This window comes from Eucyclogobius newberryi, unplaced genomic scaffold (genome assembly GCF_026437365.1).
Source record: "Eucyclogobius newberryi isolate DKJ021-1_F unplaced genomic scaffold, fEucNew1.0.hap1 SCAF_11, whole genome shotgun sequence".
Classification (NCBI taxonomy): Eukaryota; Metazoa; Chordata; class Actinopteri; order Gobiiformes; family Gobiidae; genus Eucyclogobius; species Eucyclogobius newberryi.
In genome coordinates, this window is record NW_027315735.1 from 31,595,867 (window position 1) to 31,611,283 (window position 15,417).

The window sequence follows — 15,417 nt, forward strand, 5'->3', positions numbered from 1 at the left end:
GTAGTTTTTACACATTACATAAGATTACGCAGGACTAACTTCACTATTGAAGACGCAGAACTGATGCGACAACGTGACTTTCTGGCATGTTATAAAGTTCAATTGCACACGACTCCTCAAAAGGTCTTTCCTACTTTACTTCTAAAATCAGAACATAAAATACTGATGTTCAATTGTACGTGCGGATGTCAAAAACAGCATGTATCATACGGTATATCTGGCTCGTGTTTAACCTTCCATAGGTGTTGTACTTTCGGTCCAATGCACTGGTTCCCATGGGGAGAGTCGTCCCGGCCTCGTGCTGTGTTAACACGCCACATTCATCACGGAAACACTGCAGGCCGGCGGGTTTCGCAGGTGTGCTTGTGCTGAGTGGGACGTCTGAATCTAATATCTCTGTGTATTTTTATGCACGACAGTGTTCTTTGTCTTTGAGCGGCTTTAAGAGAGAAAAATGTACATGTGCTGTTCTGATTTGATCACATTTAGGGCTGTGGTCGAGTAAAGAAACAATTGGTGGACGAAAATGTACCTTGTGCATTCATTGGTCGTGTTGTATTTTGACTGAATCCTGCATGTTTTGAGTTAATCCTGAAAAATCCTGAAAAATCCTGAAAAATTCTGAAATTTTTTGAAAAATCCTTCAACTGAGGCTTGCGTGCTTCACCTACCCCTTATCCCCGCCCACTTCTCTGTACTTAGTTGCGATTCCTGATGATACATGTTGGGTTCTAAAATGTCACTTTCCAGCAATAAAAACGTGCAAATCTGCCATTTGTCACAATGAGATGTCACTGTGAAGAGGCGGGGCTTATCGGCTCTGCAGTTCTGAACAGGAAGTGAGTGGAGCTTTGTCTTTTATGAAGCCGTTTTGGATTAATATTGCGGTTTTACTATGAACAAAATGCAAACAGATGACGTGCTAATGTTGTAGTTCATGACACGTCTCCTTTAAAGCGCCGCTGATCACGAGCACGCTCACTGCACTGCTCTGTCTCTCACTGAAGATTCATGCTCCGGTCCTGGAGGAGACTGAGGGTCACTAAATGTGATTGGACGTTGGGGGGGAGGGGGACGGACAGGGGCACCTGCAAACCGGGCCCCTTCACCACTGTTGCCGCGCTCTATCAGGATGTTTGCATGAATATGAATATTGTGCCAACGTTCAGGGCGGTGTCATTAATGGCCTTTGTAATTGAAACAACAGATTGCAATTAGTGGCACGGCGTATTTCAATCAAAGCGTCCAAGGCCGATTCTGTGGCCGATCCCGTGGCCGATCCTGTGACCGATCGATCCCGTGGCTGATCGATCTCGTGGCCCATCGATCTCGTGGCCCATCGATCTCGTGGCCCATCGATCTCGTGGCAACAAATGCAATTGTGGTTCACATGTCGAAGGAATGAATTACCACTGGATGAACGATATCTGGGCTGTGTTCATGTTAGAAAAGTCATGCTAAAATAAAAAATTGGCATTGATCAATCCTGTAGTGCTTGTATTAGTTATTAATCGTCCAATGGTGTCTTAGTTGACCAAATGTTTATCACTAATTCATTCACATAAAAGGATTTCTATGCACAATGACAGAAAGAGGACATTTTGGGAGTGACAGGACAGTTTAATCTGCCTTTTCCTTTATGAAAATGCTGTTTAATGTAGTAGCTTTTTCCAACGCTTTGCATGTCTTTAGTCGACTACAGCTCTAGAGGAAAACATCTTTCTACATTTCCCAGCTCCAACATTTTTGTGAGGGACAAAAGTCACATAATTATTGACGTGCATCCATTTGCTTCCACCGCAGCAGCAGTCGTCCCGTATCACGCACCATCTTTTCCCTTTCATTTATACATTTGAAGTGCAAAAACACCATTAGCATGTGGCGCTAGCCTCAGCTAACCGCTCAGACTACAGTGTCTTTCACACACTGAGACCCGGGGTTTTTCCGAGCTGCTCCGTCTGTGGATCTAACTCTGTTTTACACCAAACGGTTTCATTTTGTTTGTATATTTGGATGAAGTAGCTTTAACAAGCCGTGGCAGCTGTTTTCATTCATTAGGCCACTTATCTTCAACGTTTCATCTGTTTAACGCCATCTCTTCTCCTGCCTAAAGCTGTTACATTTCTCACGGTGAATGTAAAAAATGGATGACCAAAAAATCAAGGAATCAACCAACGGAATGAAAGTTGTTTATAAAAGTGAAAGTATCCGAGTACCCACCACCGCACGATGTTACACGTAAAGCCTGACGTGTTCTGCTGTGGCGGCGTGAGTCTGAACGCACTCAATCACCGCGAAATGTCGTTTGATTGTTTGTCATTGTTGCCGCGGCGCTGCTTTCCTCCCGTTCACACGTGTCTGTCGCCGCACGCCTCTGTAAACGCTCTGCAAACAAAGACCACCGCTCTCCCGGGTGTTTGGGCATTGAAAGTGTTAAATGTCAGTCGTGCGCCGCTCAAATCCCCTCTTTATTTCACAAACGCTTCCTTCTTATTGGATTATCGCTCCCGTGATTTCTGCATCGTGTCCTGTGAAAATAATCCAAGAGCAAACGCAGAACGAGCGGCTGAAGCGGCTTTGTCGCGCGAAGAAGATGCGAGGGGAGAGAAATGTAACGTTTTCAAGACCAAATATTCACGTTCTTGGTTTCTACGTGAAGCTTCTGTTTGTAGTTTATCGTAGCAGGTGAGAAATGTGGAGAAATGGCGAGGTTATATTTTAGTAGCTGAAAACCGTTTGGTCTTGAATCTTGATTTGGTGGTGATCTAGACAGCGGATTCATTGACTAAATGAAACTAGTCGACTATAAAATCATCAAAATACAACTTATTATTGTTATCTGGACTTTACAGACTCTAAAACATTGACAGAAAGAGCTTTTTATACAAAAACAGTGGCAAAAATGTCTAAAAAGAATAAGCAACTTTGGGTTTTCATCACAAATACACTTCGATATTCTACATAGAAGCTTTCAGCCACCACATAACAACCTTTTACCGTATTTTCCGGACTATAAGTTGCACCTTTTTTCATAATTTTGGCCGGGGTGCGACTTATACTTATATTTATACTTATATACTTATACTCCGGAGCGACTTTTATGTGACATTATTTGTTATTTTCACACTTGAAAACCGCATTTCATACTCCAGTGAGACTTATATATGTTTTTTTCTTCTCTATTATGCATTTTTTTGGCTGCTGCGACTTATGTTCTTTTCTTCTGTATCTACCTCTGTATCTTCCTGCGTTGCACCAATGAAATTTCCCCATGTGGGACAATAAAGGAATATCTTATCTTATACTCCAGTGCGACTTATACTCCGGAAATACGGTATTTGTTTGATGATGGATTTAAAAAGTCTAAATGTACAATCAAAATAATCATTCTACTATTTATTTATGTGGGTTTATTTAACAGTTCCATGATTATTACGAATGCACATCATAAAGTCAGAAACAGATTAAAAGGACTTCTGTTTGAAAATGTCCCTTCAGTTCAACAGGTGAAGAGTTTGGAGCCTTGTGCAAGTCCAAAAGTCTCTACAGTTTCCACTCCGGGCTCCTCTGGGGACCGGCCCCTCTGCGCTGAGAGGAACTATCACGTCACAAAGAACCCGCGGAGCCTGTTGCTGCGAGAAGTTCAATGATTTGCTACCAAAAAATGTCCAAGAGAAAATAAATACATCAGATTTCGGCGACACGGGTTGGTCCAATAAAATGTCAAAAAGTCATGTGGGTGCGCAGATGTAAAGTTCAGACTTTTTGAAAGAGAGTGGGGGACGTCAGCCTCCTACCAGACCCGGAGGGCGAAGGTTGTAGGCTCAATGTCTTATTTGATGTCTCTCGTCATCAAATAAGTACCTGGCCTGCAGTGAATAAACAAGACCAAATCAATGGACCAGAAAAAGGGCAAAACATTAACTATCAAGATCTTGAACTGGTAACAAGGTTCAATGTCTACACACATTCTATAAAAAGGTTTATATATAATACATAACTGTCATTGCAGTTAACAATATAACTACTAGAAGGAGTTTAACAATCAGGCTGTATCAGTTTGAACATGAGGCAAAACATCCCAATATCAAAGTACACTCAAAAGTCATTGTAATAAACAGCGTTGTATAACAAGCATAAATAAGGTTTGACAGGCACAAACAGCAGTTAGCCCGTCTGTGCTAATGCTAACGTTAGCTTAGCATGCTAGCATCACAATTGGTCTCAGTCAACACTCACCAAATCCTCAGTATTGTCAACACCAATGGCGGCGATGGACTCCACGGACTTGTAGTTAGTGATAAAAGCACTTAGATTATAACATGAAGTAAAAGAGCGAATATGGTTTGATTGTTTGAAACTAACGTGAAGAACGGAAGTGATGTAATTGTGGGTGTGGTTGACGGATGATTTTGAACCAGGGTTACATCAGACCACGGGAATGAAAGAAAACGAAAGATTCACTGTTGCTTGGTCACAGTCTCAGTAATCGCGAATAATCGTTAAATCGTGACGTTTTATCTCGCAATAATCGTAACGCTAACATTTGATATGGTGACATCCCTAGTTCTGAGTTTAAAGGGTGATTGACATTTTCCAGTGGAGCGAAAACGAAATCGAGCATTCTCAGCCCGGTCAGACGCGGCGGATTTCTCGTGTGTTCGAAGCAACGCCGAGATTTCACCACTTTTACTGAACAAAAAAGCGTGGTTGGAATGACACGTGCGCCAATTGATATTGCGTATGGTTTCGGTTTCCTCTTTACACGTCTTTAAATACTCGGGCGTTTCAGACAAAGTCGCTGGTTCCGTGTGTGTCTTTGTCAAGTTTATGATCTACAAAAGTCAACTTCCGCAAATCCGCTACAGCGACTTTGCTAAAGACAAAAAAAACTGAAATTCAGAGCGTTTCTCGAGCCGGTCCTCGTCCAATCGAGTTTTTCTTCTCGTCCCCGCGTACGATGGAAACGCAGGTAAACGAGGGGATTGGCGATGATGTGAAAGAGGTTTACGTGATCAGTTTGAGTGCCAGATCCAACAGTGAAAACACAACCTGTGTTTGTGTCCTCAATATGTCGTCGGCTTTCATGGGTTTCAAGCACAAAGATTCCTTCCTGGGTCGAAGGCTTTGGCGCGGCGGCGTTCCTCTGTCGTCAAGGCAATAGCGCAATTCAAAATCACAATATGAAATCTTTGGACTGGGGAAAGATCCTCACAAAATCCTTCAAAGCAGGACGGAATCATCTGCCTGAAACCTGTGAATACCAGCGTTTCCCAGGTTCACTTGTGATTCTATTCAAATGAAGCTACTTTGCTACAGATGCTACTTTACTTTTTGGTTTCATTTGTGCTTTTTTTTCATGTTTAGACGTTTGATTTTTCATGTAAAACCGAGCAATATTAACAAAAATCCTTGTTCATATTTTTTCTTTAGCATCTCGATAACAATACTTGGAAGATACTTTGGAAAAGGTTTATTTCTGAATCAGTGCAAATGGTGCAGGTCACAATGTCTCCTTTAATCAGAATCCTACAGTTTAAAGGAGACAGTGAATGAAAGTGCAATTGGAATATGTGTTTAAAATAATCAAAATAAGCACTATAAAAATCTATAAAAGATCTTGCACGGTCTGGAAGTACGACGTCATCGCATCGTAAAATCTGAGAAATAAGGACAGTTTCCGTAGCGATTAACGATTTAAAATGGCATATTACACCCTTTGAATGGGGGAAAAAGTCCTTCCAGTGTTGCATGTACAGTAACTATGACGCCCTGTTCAGCGGCGACATTTTGAGGACTTTCTTAGCATTCAGAAGATATATACTGTATATATATATTATTGTTTTTTATTGTACTGCTGTGGCGACGGTGCTCTCTTTCCGCCGCCTCGTCTCGTGAGCGTCTGAGCGCGGTGATAGAAAAGGCAAACCTCCCGGTCTTCCCAACACTAAAGCAGTGCATTTCTTTGTCGTACAGATATTGCATTGGTCATATTGGATTAACAATAAAACTGACTTATTGCCGAGCCTCCTCCCCGCTCTCTCCCCGCAGCATATCCCTCCCTCCTGTTTGCCGTTGGTGTGACGCGACTGTAAATCATACCCAAACCAGATTTACCGGCGCAGACTCTTAAAAACGGGTCTATTTTTAGTGGCAAAGTTGGACGCCGCTCGGGTTTTTTTTTTTACGGATCCACAGAGCGAGGCAGGTGAGAGAAGGCGGGAGTAAGAATATCAAATGTGACCCGGCGCTGACTTCCCCGCTGGGACGGGCGGGTGCCTGAGTGTTTCGTGAGAGGGGAACGTGAACCTCCTCCTCGGCGTAGTAGCAGTAGGTAGTAGTATGTCGAACGTGAGAAGGGAAGCGCGCTGTAGGTGGCAGCAGCTGTACGAGAGGTAATACCGTATTTTCCGGACTATAAGGCGCACTTAAAAGCCTTTAATTTTCACAAAAAATGACAGTGCGCCTTATAATCCAGTGCGCCTTATATATGGATTAATTGAAATCTCGCAGCAAGGGCCACTTTCCGCGCATACTGCATTGATAAAGTTCAATTGACTTATCTGACTGTTTTGTTTCGCTTAATGCGCCTTATTGTCCGGTTCGCTTTATATATGAAAAATGATCGAAAAATAGACCATTCATTGACAGTGCGCCTTCTAATCCAGTGTGTATGGTAACATAAGCATTAAAGGGGTGGTGGTAGGATCAGTTAAAGGAGGTGGTAGAAAACAAAAGTTGAAACCATACTTCAGACCGTTCTACTTCAACGTGACCTTTTTCTAACTTCTATTTCCCCAGTTCAATTATTTGAAGGAGGCAGTGGACCTATAATACAATGTTTCCGCCGACCCCCTATCTCCGCACACAGCCTTGTATACTGTATTTTCCGGACAATAAGTCGCTCTGGAGTACAAGTCGCACAAGCCAAAAAAAGCATAATAGAGAAGAAAAAAACATATATAAGTCGCATTTTTTGGGGAAAATGTATTTTGTAAAAAAAAAGTGTCTGTGTGGTATGTTAACGTAACATATGAACAGTTATTCAGATAACTATAACATAAAGAACATGCTAACAAGTTAACCAAAGCATCAGTTTTACCCCAAATCACTAAATAACAAACAAAATGATATAATAATGTGTTAATAATATCACATTAGTCACTCTGGAGTATAAATCCCCGGCCAAACTATAAAAAAAGGTGTGACTTATAGTCCCGAAAATACGGTACTTGGGAATATTCAAAATCGTTGGGTTTAACGTTGACATTTTTCAACAATAACAATATATAAATGAAAATAAGGCGCTTTCTGCTGTGAAATGCCACTATGAGTTCTGCAGTTTTGATTATTTAGATCAACATTGCGGTTTACGATGTATAACATGTAAAATAAGGTTTAATACTTTAGTCATGGCTCGTGTCTTTGCTGCTGCTCGTGTCTCTGTGACTGGAAACCTGAACAGAATTGCGGGGGCTTCACTGGACATGAAATATTAAAAACAGATGTATAATTTACATCAGCCACAATACACACGGAGCGCTGCGAGGATGAGCGGCTAGTATTTCATGTTACTCAGCTGTAGTAGTACTGGGAGCGTTAGTAGTCGTAGTTAGTTGAAGAAGTGGTTGTAGTACAATTATTTTAGATTTAGTGGTGATATTTCTGCACTTTCTTCTCATTTCACGTTCGTCTGATTCTTAAACCTGAAATAATAAAGACATATTTAGCATATTTTTGTTGGATTTCCTTTTTTTTTGTCAATAAATTGTCTTGTATTACGTCATAACAATTGTATTAGAGCAAATTTGAAAAAAGCTGAAAATGTTGTTGACTTAAACGGTAATTTACATGTACATTTATTTAAAGTTTGTGGCATTTTCCACAGTGATAAATATTTTCCAATCAAAATCCTTTCTGACTTTGTAATGTGCTGAGCTGCGTGAGCGTTTGCAGATCGAGACGAGGACATTTTTAATTTCGTTTCAGTTGTTTTTGTAGAGCCCAAAATTACGACATCAGTAAACGATGAAAAAGATGAACCAACATTCATCATTTAACTGTTCGTGAGCGCCCCCTGTCTTTCACACCCTTGAAAAACAAACTAAAACCGTCCAAAATAAATAATATTTCTGCTTAATTACAGTGTCAGTAGAGATGTGATGATATGACATTTTGATCTCACAATTTCACAATTATTCAAGACCAAAGAACAATGAAATCAAACTTTCTGAATGAAAAAAATAGCGATTAAAAAAAGTACTTTATAAGTAGTTTTGCTGTTTGGGGGCGTCTTTTTAACCAAAATGACTCACCGTTTCTGCCTGCAATGTATTTATTTTATTTTGTGCTTCTTACGATTACACGTTGACTTGACTAATCACAATTATCGATCAACTGAGTGATCTTGTCGTTGGCAGTGAACTAAGTAGTGACTGTGTTGTGTGGCGCTCGGGCTGATGCTGACAGTATGTTACTTAAGATCACCGTTAGTGTGAGCTCGCATAATTGGCCTGAACTATCGATCTCTGGTTTACCACTTAACCCTGTTCAATCCATTATCTTGCCTCTGTTATGCTCCGATCAGCGTTAAATTCAGGACGACGCTTCAGTGCCTCGTTTCCCCATCGTCAGCTGTGATTGTGAAATGCTTTTATGAGTGAATTAAATAAGCCCGACTCAGTGTAGCAGGCGGTGAACCAGGCTAATCCCATGAAACACCCTTTGGGGAAACTTTGACCCTTCGGCTTTTGTCCGACTTCATTGATTTTACTTCAGCTCTCTGCTTCCTGTGTGACCTCTGACCTCTCGCTTGACCCTGGCCTCTCACATGTAAGCCACGGGGATCACAGCGATGGAATAAAACATGTTGATTTCCTTGTCTTCGACGTTTAGATATCTCCAACAACTCCGGCCCACGTTACGATGTTCATCTCAAACAAACGAGACTGGACTTTCAAATGTTGCGTGTTTTGTGCTTTAATGTATGTGCAGCTTGTTAAAGATCACTTTATGGTTTGATAAAATGTTGTCATTCATTATTATTATTATCATTATGTTCATCTCATAGAACTTAAACTTACCAAATGTATAAAAACCTCAGAACTATCTCTACGGGCTCCGTGCACAGCAGCAGTTGGCTAGCTAACCGTTTCTCACAGCTAATGCTAACTTTAATTTACACGTACAATTCTAAAAAACAACCAATTGAATGTAAAAGTAAAACATACCTGATTGTTGTATTCATGTATTACACCAGTTTGTAGTTTTAATTTGTTTTATTTTTATATTTATTACGCTTCAAAATTAGCATTAGCGTTAGCATTGACCCACAACCACCTCCCTTTAGCGTGTTGTCAGTGACATTCACCCACAGCGTTCTGCCCACTGTGTGATCATTGTTTATTTATTCATTTTAATGTGACTTGTGAAAAAAACAGAGATACAATTTAACAAAAAGTAGTGACGCTAACAGTAAGCTAGCCATTTTGCTCCAATTAAAGATGTTTTTGTACCGTTTATGATTAATGAATGAATAATAAATCCATCTAACTAGTTGAATAGCAAGTGGATGACCTGTTTTTGCCATTTAATGATATTTTTATAGTTTCCGCGACCTGAATGATCACGATTAGAACCCTTAGATCTTGACATCCGCACCTCGGATTACTGCGAGCTGCGAGTCTGACCTTTGCCCTCTGTGTCTCCGTAGCCACGCCCCCTCGGCTCAGACCCATGCGCGGGCAGACGCTGGCGGAGGGCGAGCGTCTGTACCTGAAGTGCGAGGCCGCCGGGAACCCGAGTCCAGGGTTCAAGTGGTACAAGGACGGCCACGAGCTGCAGAAGGGGCGGGACCTCAAGATCAAGACCAACAAGTGAGTGACATCGTTCGAACTGACCACGCGCCAAGAATGTTAAATCACATTACGAACTATTCAGAATGATTGAGGCCTGACTTAAAGGTGCACTATGTCATTTTTACTGTGGAGGGATGAACACGAGCTGTCTCCATGGAGATATTACTGCTTTTACTGGATCGGTCCACAGTATGGCATTCAAATGGAGTTCATGTCACCAGGCCAATTACAGGTCGGATCGGTGGAGAGGTGACCTTGGACCCTGACTGTGGAGGGCACTGACTATTAGTATTAAAACATTAGATTTAGTAAAACAACAATGTCATGCATTTACTAAACCTTTTGCAAACTGTATTAGCTTGTGATTCGCTTTTCCGTGGCTCTCTTGGTCCGAGCTCTCTGATTGGTTAGATTCAATTGTAAACCAATCAGAGCGCTCCTTGCTTTACATTTGCCAGGACCTGCAGCCACAGAGAAGCTAATCTGAGAAGTTAAAGGCGGTATGGACGATTTTTCGGCGATTTGAGAACGCAGGCGGAAGTGCGCATGCCACTCCCCCGTGTGGACTGATACAACACACACGTGCGTTTGTTTATTAGCGCAACGGAGCGCATCGCTCGTCTCCCGTAGATTTCTGTCCACTTCTGCGTCAGCTCGAACTGTCTTTCTCCGTCTTCATTTTTCCCCGTACACTGAGGGAACTATATTATGATAGATCCATGCGCTTAGACACGCGGAAACGTGGGGACGAGCCTGACGCGGCTGCAGGTGAGCGGTAGGTGCGTTTTATGATTGATACGTGGCAGGACAAATGATTTATCCACGCCACGAGGAAATATGATACAAAATTTGCTGAAAAAAATCGTCCATTCCACCTTTAATTGCAGAAGGTGATACAAATTGTGAAAGGTTTTCCTAAAAGTATTTGTAATTTACATTCAATTGTGTTTAAAAAACTCTTTTAATAACGTCTTTTGTTAATCAGTTCAATAAATACCGGCAAGAATAAATATCAATACATTTTTCTTTTAATTTGACCTAACTTAAAACTATAAATGGGAAATTAAATAATTGATTAAAAAAAATATATAAATATATATATATATATATATATATATATATATATATTTATATATATAAATATACACAAAACAAGTCAGACTTTTTAGTTTAGCATCAGCATTAGCATTAGCACTGTGACACAAACACCAACCTAAGCAATGACGGACACATTCTGGTGGTTACGTCATCTTTAAACGTGTTTATTTTAGCACGGCTCTGGAGAAAACCCATGAGGACAGAACGAATGCAGAAGTTACACCTTGAACAACTGAACATACGTCGCCAGGGCAACGTAGCATAAGCCAACTGGCACAGAATCCTGCTCATAACTGTTTTGAAAAATCCGAGTGACTTTTGTTGACCTCCAAAACCCACAGTTAATAAGTGTTGACGAGCTGACTATGCCCCCGGTGGCAGTTTATCGATACTGCAGGTCAGGTCAGGCTTTAATGCTCTTTAAAGTCATCCTAGCCTGACTAATCATGTGTAGTGTGTACTTACATAACATTACTTTCATTGATTTATGTAAAACGGCGTAAGTGCTCAAGTATTATGCGTGTAGTGAGTACTTAGATAATGTTACTTTCATTGATTTATGTAAAATAGTTCAAGTGCTCAAGTCTCCATTTCACCTGAGAGCTTCGATGTTGTGTAAAATACCTGTCAATTTCTCTCTGAGGATTTGGTTCCGGTTTAATTGCGATGAAGACCTGGTTTGCTCCTTTAGTAATGGTTCAATCCTGGTTTAGTTCTGGTTTAGTTAAGTTTAGTGTTTATTTTGTGAAAGTGTGAACGCAGCCTGAAAAAAAAAAAACGTTTTCCTTCGCGTTTTACAGTTATTATCACATCAAAATGTCACTTAAAAGCCCCATATTATGAAACTTGGCTTTTAAACAATGCGTTGAACCATGTTGTTATGTTGTCACGCACCAAAATACTATGTACTAATATATTATGTCAGCGGTGTTGGTTATTAAAATAAAAGCTGCGGTTACCTGATATTCAAACTGTCAAAGGATGAATTCAAATCGTTCCCGGCGCTCCCAAACCCTTTGCCACATCGCTAGTATTCACGTGCACGGATTGTTTTGGCCGCTTCACAGCTTTAACAGCTTTTTCCGGACGGAGAAGTGAAACAGGGGCGGACCACCGGAGCACAGCCAATCAGCTCGCATCCCAAAGCGTCGTACAGTATAAACGCCTCTTTCTCACACATTTGCAGTGGGTAAAATGTTTTATACTTGGTCCGTAGTCACAATATTCTGCTTTTACAATACACTTTTGGGGGAAATCTACTAATGTATGAGAAAAAAGTTGAGTAATGCAGCTTTAAAATGGATGAAAGTTGTAATATTTTTGATGCACTGTCTGTTCGTTTCATATCTTTACCGTACAAATGATAAACTTCTTGTATTTTAGTACCGAACATTACCTTGTGACCTCTGGTGATGTGCAGCACTTTAGTAAATGTACTTAACCAACACCGTCACATTGAACTCCCACTGGCAGAAACTGATCCCGTTCCCAGAGTCACAGAGGTCACAGAGGTCACAGAGGTCAGCGCGTCCTCTTGGATTCAAATCCTTTTAGCGTTTCACACACATCGTCAAATTCAAAACAGAAGAATTCCCCAGAACTTTGTATGTTTTTTTTGTCATTCTTTGTCAAACATGTGCTGTGACCAACTGTAATTAATCTGTTCTGCCACTAATTACAAAAGAGGCCAAAGGAATCACACAGTTTGTCAAAGTATTTCAATATTTTAATATGTAATTTTCCATCTTTTACACGTTAAAGTCGGCCAGTGAAGCCAATTTTGCTCGTGTAAATGATCAGGTAATAGTCGTAGTCAAACTAGCACACTGCCGACTTTGTTCTTGTAAACGGGTAAATACATTTCCCGCTCCACAGAGTCCACTGTAAAAAGCAGCACTTTGCGACAAAACCAGACCGCAGTGCGCTTTCTGCTTCTCGAAAAGTATTTCATCCGTCTCGAACCCGGATGAAAAGCGGCGCGAGGTCAACTCCGCGATAACGATCCGCTCTCGCTTCGCTGTGTCGTCCAAAATAATACCGTTCCAAAGCCGTGCGTCCCGCCAAAACATCGTGCGGTTGAATATCGGCGACGTGCCAAACGGTTTGCGAGCGCTCTGAAGATCGGGTCGGACGGATCTGAGCGCCCGCTTCCTCCTCGCGGTTGTAAAATGGGACGATGCGGCTTCGATCGCGACTCGAACCTCCTGCCGTCACGCGCCCTTCATTTTAACCTTTGTCTCCGCAGGAAAAACTCCAAGCTGCAGATCAGCCGAGTGCGCGTGGACGACTCGGGGAACTACACCTGCGTCGCGGAGAACTCCCTCGGACAGGAAAACGCCACCAGCTTCATCAGCGTACACCTACGTGAGTCCAGAAGGGTTTGGTTCACAGGGTTGGTCGCGGTGCAGCACTAGTTTAGCTCTAGTCCTGAACGTAGACTTGTGAGATGATAATGGAGCATCCCAGTGTGATTTGGCCTTTAGTCCCACAGGTCCCCGCGCTCATGACATCATCGCTCTGCCTTAGTGCCTTTATACACCACACTTTGATTCTCTTCGAGCAAACCAAGCTATTTCTCATCGACATTTGCGTGTTACGGCGGCCGTTTAAGCTCGTCTAAACGCCCTCCTCCTGCTGTGTGTTTGTCAGTGAGCACCACCAGCCCGCCTCCCGGGGTGAGCTACGCCCGGCCGTGCAACGAGTCGGAGAAGGCCTACTGCGTGAACGGAGGGGACTGCTACATCATCCACGGCATCAACCAGCTCTCCTGCAAGTAAGACCCCACCCCCACCGCACGGTCCAGTTCACGGCACCCTTTACGCTTCCATGTTTGGCTTCTGACAGACAGTATCGAGCATCGTGTTCCTAATGTGGCGTCAGTTGGACATTTTTGTCGTGATCAGGTTGTAATCGGGAATATCGACGCAGTAATGTAAACTTTTCGACGCAAATCCCGTAAGGTAGAAAAACATACTATATTTTTGAAGCTTTTTCCACAACAACTCTGAAAAACCATCACTGTTGGTAGTATTCGCATTAGTAGCAGTATTTGTTGTACTTCTAATCTCTAATCTCTTCTAATCTCTACATCGTCAGGTGTCGATGTAGAGAACAAACGGTTTTATTTTTCCACTTTTTTCCGGAGTAACATTTCCCTTTCCTCTAATAAACTCGACCATATACGACAGGTTTAAACATGGAGAGCAGGACGTGTCATTTAGAGGGTATTCTTCCTTTTCTTTTCACTCGTTCAGGCTGTTTCTTGCTGACGGATAGAGAGTTTCGATGAAGTTTTACACCGTCTATATTCTTTACAATCCCCCCGTCTTGCACGTGTGAGCGCCGTAGCTTTCGGGACGCCGCCAGAGGACGGACGGGATCGGCATTCGCTGCGAGTGTTGCTGACGAGCAGAAAGCGGGGTTTTTAAGGGCCGTGACGTCAGCGGGTCGAGGGGTCATGGGCGTAAAGCAGCGGGCGCGATAAAGGGGACTCCATCTTTTTCAGCGTTGGGGGGGGCACAGGGGGATCCGGCAGGGGGCGGCCCGGGGTTACTTCCATAATCCAAAGTGACCCGGGCCTCCCAGTCGACGAGGTCCAGAGGGCGGATTGAAGCTTTGCACTCGTATTCCCAGAGATGTAAAAATGGCAGTGGTTTATGGTCGAGCCATGCAATTAATCACATTTATAAGGGTGATTTCAGTTATTAATACACTCAATTATCAAATCAAATCAAATCAATTTATTTTTGTAAGGCCCAAAATCACAACAACAGTTGCCTCTGAGGGCCACAGGGAGAAATGAATCAACAATGTCTGTGGTGGCGATGAAGTCAGACAATGTCTGTGGTGGCGAGGGACGATGTCCCAGGGTCCTCTGTCCTTAGACTCTCCTTCTCGGCCAGGAAAAACTACAAAAAAACCTCTTTGGGAAAAAAGCGTAGAAACCTGGAGGAGTTCCAGTGAAGGAGAGATCCGACTCTCACAGACGGACAGACGGACACAAGGACTTGTAATAAAAAAAATACAATGAATTATATGTGATATAGTTCTGCCTCGAAACCTGGAGCAAAGACACTTTTCTTTTTGCATCGGGCGAATTTAATAAAGTTACACGTGAAAATGAAAAAGCCTCTAAATCTACTGTGCTCTTTAAAAAGACTTGGGCTAAAGACGTTTATGGATTTTTCAGGTGACAGTTTCTAAATGATTTATTAGCTAAACCAATTAATTAAAGTGACAACAAGACCTCAATCAAATGGAAAACACACAATAAATGCAAGTGGATTTAAGGAGGTCCCGCTTAACGTCTCACAAACATGACTTTATAAAATATATTAGGTGTTTACTTCCTCTACAAGTTCATTTTGACAGCGCTGAAGTAATTGTTTGAAATAATCATCATTTCAATTATGAAACTGTGATTATAATTTTGTAATTTTGTGTCTGTCGCTCTTAAAACGAT

General features: G+C 42.0%; 1 protein-coding gene across 2 annotated transcripts in view; it reads left to right on the plus strand.

The window, feature by feature from the left end:
- The window catches only part of LOC140354717 (pro-neuregulin-2, membrane-bound isoform-like), a 69,974-nt gene that overhangs the window by 29,041 nt on the left and 25,516 nt on the right, over positions 1 to 15,417 (plus strand). For both annotated transcript variants that reach the window (XM_072439909.1, XM_072439910.1), the window contains exons 2-4: positions 9,713 to 9,875; positions 13,201 to 13,319; positions 13,605 to 13,728. In XM_072439909.1, coding sequence (XP_072296010.1) covers positions 9,713 to 9,875; positions 13,201 to 13,319; positions 13,605 to 13,728 — 406 coding nt within the window. The remainder of the gene's footprint in view (positions 1 to 9,712; positions 9,876 to 13,200; positions 13,320 to 13,604; positions 13,729 to 15,417) is intronic.